General features: G+C 43.6%; 1 protein-coding gene across 1 annotated transcript; it reads right to left on the bottom strand.

Moving 5' to 3' along the window:
- Nucleotides 1–4695: 4695 nt before the first annotated feature.
- LOC9267539 (probable protein phosphatase 2C 74) lies at nucleotides 4696–9137 on the bottom strand. Its single transcript, XM_015760585.3, has 4 exons — nucleotides 8430–9137; nucleotides 6893–7090; nucleotides 5454–5624; nucleotides 4696–5348 (listed from the first exon to the last, which is right to left on the bottom strand). Exons 1-4 carry the CDS (start codon nucleotides 9027–9029, stop codon nucleotides 5013–5015), a joined length of 1305 nt encoding a protein of 434 aa, XP_015616071.1. The 5' UTR covers nucleotides 9030–9137; the 3' UTR covers nucleotides 4696–5012.
- Between the last annotated feature and the right edge of the window lie 241 nt (nucleotides 9138–9378).

Here is a 9378-nt window from a genome sequence, read left to right as displayed (position 1 = left end):
ACTAAGTTGGTATTTCTCTAATCGTACTGATGTTTTTAATAGATTTCTTATATCCATCACGTTTGTGTAGATCTATTGACTAAATATGTTTTTCTTTTTATCTTTAATCTTATACTGCCTCAGTTAGGTCCGATCTATTAAATTGCTGTCAATAAGGTTAAATCTAATAAGTGATAGATTTTTATACAACGTTCATCGGAGTACTGGCCGATGAATTATCATTATTGTAGGTTTCAGTTATAAGATATATCGGTTAATTAGCCGATATACATTTTAATTTACTTACATCGGAAATCCAGCCGTTGTGTATGCTTTAACCATCGGATTTATATATATCACAATATATTAGTTTTGATCGATCTGTTTACATTATATTATCTTGTTGCAATCTTTGAGTTACATTGGTTCACAATGTTTAGTTGTTTTAGCCTATATTAACTATATTATTAGTTAAAAATTATAGTATTATATGTGTTATGACATGTAAAGGATCCCAGATAATTTTTGTTATGGGTTCGTCGCTGGCAACCCTGCGTTTGGAAGTTTTCGTATTTCAAAAAGGGAAAGCTTGGTTGGAATTTTTTTTAGAAATTTTTTGAAATGGAAATGGATTCGTTTTTTTTTTCTTGAAAACAAAAACGAAGACAGTAGGGGCACTATCTGTTGAAAATGAATCTGGATTTTTTATTTTAAGAATATGTGAACAGACAAAGTGATATATGTGAACCGTGACGATGGTCCTCATGATATAAAGTGGTATTGTTAGTTGCTAAAAATTGAAATTTTTATTTGTTGTTTCAGAAAGAATTAGAAGCTCAATTTGATCAGCGCCTTTTTATTATGATAAATATTTGTTATCGTATTCACTCTATTTTTATATTCGGGTTTTTCGATTCCGATTAACAAAACACAAAAACAATACTTCGTTTTTTATCCGTTCTCAATCCCTGCAGCCCAATGGATACGACTACTATTCCCTCCTTTGATGTACACACGACATAGTGAGGGAGTGCTACGTAAATACGTTGTTGCACGTAGGCATACTATAATCGCGTTTGTTATTGAATTTACAACATTCTCTTCTTAGAAAAGAAGCAACGAAAACAAATTGTTTTCAGCATGCACTCTCTTCTGACATGCATCTCATTTTGCATTAATTTGGCATCTGATGCCTACATAATAACACTGAATTATCTCTTACATGTTTGGGCTGTATGAGAAATGATATATTGAACGAGTTAGTGACAAAAACAAAAAAAAAACTCCAAATTAATAATTGACACCCCTAAAATAGGGCACCTGGGAAGGAAGCAGGAAATTCATCCACATAACACACAGAGACAAGCTCACCAGGAACAAAATCTCTCCCAAATATGTTAATCTTTTGCCTGCTGGAAGAGACAGAGGCATCATGAACACACCTCCATCATAATTAAATCATCTAATCTTCTCTCCCGACAAAGCAAAATGCGGTCTCCATCGATCAGTGCAGCATGAGGACGACACAAATTAACAAAGCTAATTATTTAATTAGCCTACACTAATCGTCCTTGTGGCTCTAACTAAACAAAGATTAGAGATCATAATCTTTGAGATCGCCGTGCTTAGCTGGCCAAGATTCTGCAAAAGATACCTAAGCTAGATATAAATCGTTCTTGTTGGAGTACAGACATGAAAGAAAGAGAGAGAAATTTAAAAAGGAATTCGGAAAAGTGAATAGAAAAAAGTTAAAGAGAGACGAGGTCAATGGAAGATCAGAATCAGAATGTCGCCTTTCTGGATTTTTTTCTTTTTAACTCTGCATCTAACGTCAGTAGGAGGACATGTGTCAGGAAACATCATCCTCTTGTTCTTCTTCCTCGTGCTAATCCTTAATTTGTTAATTGCTGTGCCCTGTGAGGTGAAAAAGATGATTGAAAAAGATGCTTGTTTTTCAGGTGAGATCACATGATTGTGACATTGAGACACACATGATGGAGTATATAATATGGATATATGTATGTGATTTGGTTGGTTCAACCTCTTGATAATTTGTTTGTTTGACAGTAGAGTTAGGGCCTGTTCACTTTGATGCCAAAAAAACCTTACCAAATTTTGGCATTGCCAAATTTTGGCAACTATGCCAAAATTGTCAAAATTTTGGTAGGATTTCTTATATAGTTCTCAAAATTTGGCAGCAAACTAAATATAGCCACTTTTTTGGCAACTTTACCAAAATTTGGTAAGGTTGGAAATGGCATCAAAGTGAACAGGCCCTTAGTGTTTACTGTGGTCGGCTGGAAGAGAGCCTAGTATAAGCCAGCCATGGGCCGCATATTGGGCCATTGGACAGGAGGCTTGCTTAGTGATTATTTTCATGGGCCTCCGTTATATATTCATGGAATAAGTTCACTTTGGGTCCCTCTATTTGACCCCAGTCCGATTTTTGCCCCTTGACTACAAAACCGGGTATGGCTCGTCCCCCAACTTACGAAAACCGGGTAAACATGGTCCCTCGGCGTTTTTGGCTGATGTGGCACCTATGTGGCTTGTTTTGAGTAGGTCTCCATCTCACGTGGCATTGACGTGGCGCTTACGTGACAATTATATCTCGGAAAAATAATAAAAAGCGTGGTCCCACATGTCAGCTGCACACAAAAAAAATAATTTTAAAATGGTGGGGGCCACATGGGCCCCACATGTCAGCCTCACTCCTCTCTTATTCCCTCTCCCTTCTCTCTATTCTTCCCTTTCCCCCCTCTCTCTCTCTCCTTCCCGAGCAGCGGACGGCGCGGGTGGACGGCGGAGCAGGCGAGCTCCGGCGGCAGCGGCGGGTGTGGTCGGCGCCGCCCCCCGACCGAAGCGCCGCTGGTCCGCATAAAGGCAAGCAGCGCGGCAGCACCCTGGAAGATGGCGATGAGGACGGCGAGGAGAGGTAGAGCCGAGAGGGGGAAGGGAACGACGGGGAGGAGGACTTCCTTGTCGGGTCCACTTGGGGCGCCGCGGCGGCGGCGGCGGCGGCGGCGGTCGTCACGCCACCGGTCCGCATGAAGGCGAGCAGCGCGGCGGCACCCTGGAAGATGGCGATGAGGACGGCGAGGAGAGGGAGAGCCGAGAGGGGTAAGGGAACGACGAGGAGGAGGACTTCCTTGTCGGGTCAGCTCGGGGCGCCGCCGTGGCGGCTGCGGCGCTCTTCTCTGGCGTAGTGCTCACTGCTGGGGAGTCCTGCCCCCCGGAATCCGACACCATCGACGCCGCCATCCGTCTCGCCGCCGCCGACCACCCGGACGCCCTCCTCTCCCGCCGGCGCCGCTCCCTCCTCTCTTGCCGCCGACGCCGCCGCGCGCTGCTCCCTCCTTTCCCGCCGCCGCGCGTCGCTCCCTCTTCTCCCGCCGTCGGCCATCGTGGAGAAGGGCAGCGGACGGCTAGGCAAGCAGAGCAAGAGAGAGATGGCCGCCGCGCGCGCACTGTCGCCTGCCACCAGCCATGCGCTGTCCGTCGCCGCGCCACCCGCCGCCGCCCGCCGTGCTGGACGCCGCTCAGCGAGAGGAGGGTGTAGAGAGATGGGGAGAGCCGGAGAGAGAAGGAAGAAGAGGATTGGATTTGGTCATTTGAGAATGACATGTGGGGCCCACGTTGGCCCCACCATATTTTTTTTTGTGTAGCTAACATGTGGGACCCACCATTTTTAAATTATTTTTCCCATGGCTGACATGTGGGCCCACGATTTTTATTATTTTTCTGAGATATAATTGTCACGTTAGCACCACATCAATGCTACGTGGGATGGAAAACTAATCAAACAAGCCATGTAGGTACCACGTCAGCCAAAACCGCCGAGGGACCTCGTTTGCCCGGTTTTCGGAAGTTGGGGGATGAGTCGTATCCTTTTTGCGGTCAAGGCACGGAAATCGGACTGGGCGACAAATAGAGGGACACAAACTGAACTTATTCCTATATTCATTGACCGGTGATCTTTGATGGATCATGTTACAAGATACCAAATGATCAATATCATGGTGGAGAACATGTTAGTGAATAAATCCAACATTAGACACTATTGATTAGCAGTAGTATTGGCTTGTAGTCCTTAAACATATACCTCTTTTTTTTAATATACAACACCCTTGATTTTTTATACGTTTAATCATTCATCTTATTTAAACTTATTTATTTTATTGTGACTTTTTAAGCGTGACTTAATTTTTTTTTTATATTTACACAAAAATTTTAAATAACACAAATAATCCAACATTTATAAAAAAATAAACGATATCATATATTAAAAAACGGAGGTGGTAAATCATGGTTCTCAACCTGTATATAGTGGCTTATTACTTAGAGACTTCTAAACATTATTGTAGACGACAGGTGATAAATCTCAATCGGTTGGATCCGGGCGGCGGTAGGGTCAGCGTGGGGAAAGAGCCAGTAAGAGGTCGATGGATCATTGATGAAGGGTGCAAGAGTTCGAATTCGGGTTGCGCTTCAAGAGTGTGGTTTTTTGTGTGGCTCATCTGGTAAGTGGAAATAGAGCTAAGTTTTTCTTTCTGTTTCTTTTTCTTTTTTGTTGTTAATTCCTTTATTATGAGATCTGGAATTTATAATCCAAAAATGTGGTGTCCAACTTCAAGTAAGAAATTTAGTGAAGTCTTGCGGTTGCTGGTAAGGAATTGCCTCAGTGTTCAAAGACTTCAATATACTACATCGATCGAATTTACACAAGTTAATTAATTGGATTTTGACATATCTTACATTTACAAATTGAGGGATACAGTGCTACTAGCCTCTCATTGCCAGCCCCTATATTTCATCCTACAAATATACATGCATAAATACATAGTACATGCATATACAAAAATATTACTGTCAAAAGAATTACCAAACCAAAGAGGCTGCATATCTACAGGCTTATCATGCCATCAGTGCTAATCAGCTACATATCATCTCCCATCCATCATCAGCTTAGTTAATCCATCTAATTAACTCCTAATAATTATGGTTAGTCAGTTGACAATTTTGTCGCTAATTAATCAGCAGTTCAAAAACCTCTTGAGGTCGACGACCATGACGGTGACGTCATCCCTGCTCCCCCTCCGCCGCGCCATGTCCACCAGCCGCCGGCACGAGTCCACGGAATAATGGCCGGCGGCGACGGCGTCCACCGCCTCCTGGTTGGACACCTTGTTCCAGAGGCCGTCGGAGGCGATGACGAGGAACTCGCAGCCGGCGCCGGCGAGCGGCGTCCTGCTCACCTCCGGCTCCGCCACCACCCACCGCTTCAGGCCGCCGTCGCCGAACGACCTCGTCACCGCGAGGCAGTCCTGCACGCGCCACACGCCATTGCTGCCGCAGCTCACGTACCCGCCCTGATAGAGATCGATCAAATTCAATCATAATTAAGTTTAATTTGGTGATTGATTGATAATTTGATTTGATTTTTTTTGTGTGTTTCTTGGGGCTAGCTTAATTACCGAGGACTCGATGCGGGACCTCTCGTCGTCCCTCGCCGGCGTGTGGTCGGAGGTGAGGGCGGCGGCGGCGCCGTGGCGGCTGATGACGGCGCGGCAGTCGCCGAGGTTGGCGACGTAGAGGTCGCCGTCGATCACCAGCGCCGTCGCAGCGCATGCGCCGCCTCTTGTTCCCTGTACAACAATAATAAACGATCGAGACTTAATTAGTGCACAGCCATTTCTACTCCCTCCGGGTTGATAATACTTGTTGTTTTGGACAAGGGTACGGTCTCCAAAAAACAACTTTGACCATTATTTTTCATTATAATATATATAAAATTGTTAGCAAATATATGATCTTATTAAAGTACTTTTTAAGACTAATCTATACATGTAGTCACCATATTTGGAAGACAAATATTTTAAAAATGATTCATAATCAAATATTCTAAAGTTTGACTTCACCCTTATCCAAAACGATAAGTATTATCAACCCGAGACAAATTAATGAAGATTACTTCTCATCAGTTCTATTATTCATTAATTAGGATCTTCTTTTTATCAGACTACATAACATTTGATTTTTTTTAACAATACAAATTATTTACATGTTCATTCTCAGCCAATAAGCACAAGGCCAATAAATTTTAAAAATAAATAAATTAAAAAGCTCGGGATTATGGGACAGATGCCTTAATTCTTCCCTATTTCCCTCCTGATGATATATCAAGCGGAATATCGAATTGAAATCACATAGATCGATTTTGAGGACGACCTTTTATTGGTCGATTCTTAAATATAAAAAGGCTTTGCGCAAATCATCATTATCATTAGTATAAATTCCTAAAGTTTCTGTCATACCACAGGAGCAAATTAAAGCTAACTTTACAGGTCTTTTTTTTGATAAGGATATATATATATACATATATATGTATATGTATATATATGGGGAATCTGACTTGACACCTATGACACGGCAAGTGAAAGAAGCAACTGAGCAGCACAGATTAGCTAGTGTCCCTTTTCGCCGTCAACATCTCGCCTTCACACTCGAACAAAACAAACGAAGATGCAAGCGTCACCATCGCCATGGCAGGGCAGCCAATGATCGATACGCGTGCAGTTCAGACTTCAGACAACAACAAACCACACGCAAATTGCCAAGCACAAAAGGCCATTTATCCTTTTAAGTTTTTTTGACGAGTTCAGAGTGAGCAGATCGAGCAAGACCCGGTAAAACGCACGATGGCTATATGCTCACCCAGGGTTCGATCTTTCATTCTCGGTGTTTGTGTCGGAGTGTGCTGATATACCGAAATTTTAATTTTGGTCTAAAATTTTAAACAAAAATATTACAAAATTCATAAAAAAAATTAAAATTACGGTCGAAATAATATCGTATCGGAATCTGCTAGGACCGAAATTTTTCAGTTTCGGAATGTGTTGAACACTGTGCTCACCTGGCTGAGGAACTCGCTGTCGGTGGCCAGGTACGCCGCTCGGATCGCCGCCGCGACGTGGTCGGCCGCCGCCGGAGACGATGCTTTTTCTGATAATCTTTGCTTCTCCGCGGCGGCGACGACGTTGTTGCCGAGGCGGCCGGCGACGAAGTCTACGGCGGCGCGGCCGCCGTGACCATCGTACACACCGTAGAATGCCTGATTGAAGAGAAAAAAAAAGATCAGATAATAATGAGAAACAGTACTGAGACGTTACGTACGTACTTGTGCTAATTAATTACGTATACTCTCAGTGACTTGGTGTTTGTTGGCGTACGTCCATCTATCTCTAGCTGATTAACTGAGTCAACAAACTGGGATAATTAATCTCTAGCTACTTCGGTTGGGATTCGTTTACTTTTTGTCATCTTTGTGAGTAGTAATTATTATTAGTTCGTTGAGATCTGAGAACGGTCTGAATTGTATAAAAATGTGTGGTATACGTCATGCATTCTCCTTCAGGGATTTGCATTGCATTACTAATTGTTTTAACTTGATTGAAATAAGATAAGGTTGGCTGAATTAATAAACCAACTATTTCCAGAACAAATGGTATATGCATATGCAGTTAGTATTCAAGCGAGAACTACTTTTATTTTACCGTATGTCACAATATACTGCGTCTTAAATTAGTTTTTAGATAATAGATAAAATCCACTCTTTGCTTCAATAGAAACTAAAGCCACAAACTTGCATGATTAATTGAGTGCAGAAAATGGATATAAATACCAAAAAGAAAAGGAAAATGTGTATGTCCGGCGTCTCATAATTAAATACAAGACACCCCTTTTCATCTTTTCTACGTCCAATGACATTAATTCAGCAATTTTCACATTTACATGTGGGAATATATTTATATCACAAACTAGCTTTAAATGGTGCACTTTTCATGTATTCTCAAAGAGAATCAATTCAACTTTCACTCTCAAACAATCTCAAATTCTTCTGATTTCAAGCAAATGCGTATTAAAAGTGAGTAAAGTTAAAATTCATATCCCGCCCTTACGTTAAAAAATAAAATAAAATTCATGTTGTTCCAAGCAGGGGCGGATCCAACGTGGGTGTAGGGGGACTCGAGTCCCCCCTACACCCACAAGACCCATGGATACCCCCTGGAGCACCCCCTTCAATTTTTTTACCATGAATGATAAACTAAAGGTTCTTAAATGGCTGGAGGTTGAAGAAACTGTGTAAATTGAGCCCCCCCCCTAATTTTTTTTTCCTGAATCCGCCCCTGGTTCCAAGCCTATGGCATAGTTAAATATGCCGGCCAATTCTTCTATACTATATGTAATCTTTGTTCTAAAATGTTAAAAACATTTTAAAACTAAAATACATTTGTGAATCTTCTTTTTTTTTGGAGATGTTGTGTGTTCTCGAGTGTCACCACTAGAAATCAAATCCAAGTAATTTATTATATTAATAATACTGTCTTTTTTTATGAAATGATCCAGCCAGACAAATCATTTGTAAGAAGCAAAAAAGATTAATTAATTACCATTTGGGAATGCCCTTCAATTTTGTGAGTGATCACACCATAGCCATCCTCCATTGCATGCCTAAGTCCTCTCCTACTCGCCACCCAAAACCCTTCTCCCTCTACCTCCATGGCCTCCTCCTCCTCCTTCTCCTTCGCCGCCTTCACCGCCGCCGCCGCCGCCATTGCCTCGTCGGCGCCAGCCACCGCCGGCACGACCAGCCTCGGCGGCCTCCACCTCGCCGCCACCGCCTTCTTCTTCATCGCCGGCGCCGCCACACTCATCATCATCGACGGATGTGCCTCCTCCTCTATCACCACGGCACCGCCGCCCTCGTCGCCGCACGCCGCCGGCGACGACGACGACAGGTCGTGATCCTTCACCGCCACCGCCGGGTGCACGTGCGCCGCCTTCCTCCGCGACGAAGAGGAGAAGCCAACGACGGCGGCGCCGCCGGTGGCCGGGGACGACAGCGCGGGCAATGGGGAGCAGCAGAGCATGCACGCCATGACGACGACGGCCAGCTTACGGCGGCGAGAAGCTAAGCCGGCGGCGGCGGCGGCGGCGGCCAAGTAGCACTGGAGTACGACGACGATGGTGCACAAGCACAAGAACAGCATATATTGATATACAAATCGATCGCCGCCGGCGACGTACGGATCGCCGGAGAGGCCGCAGGGGAGATCAGTGTGCGTTGGAGACGATCGAGCAAGGAAGCTAGGTTAATTTATATATGCATCACATGTAGGGAATCGGGAAGGGATGACGAAGGCGAGGAGGAGGAAGAAGGAGTCGTTGATGCTGACCGGTCAATGCAGTGACCAAATCATCTAGAGAGATAGAAGTAATATACTCCGTATTTGTATACAAATAGATAAGTAATGAATGGTTTAAACGGAAGGTATCTTGGTTTAAACGGCGCAACCAGTATTGAGCCGAGTCCATGTAGCTTTGACAAAGTTATACGTA

Source organism: Oryza sativa, chromosome 11, assembly GCF_034140825.1.
Source record: "Oryza sativa Japonica Group chromosome 11, ASM3414082v1".
In the NCBI taxonomy this organism is placed as follows: Eukaryota; Viridiplantae; Streptophyta; class Magnoliopsida; order Poales; family Poaceae; genus Oryza; species Oryza sativa.
Note: the sequence above shows the minus strand (reverse complement) of the source record. Positions and strands in the feature narration are given on the sequence as shown.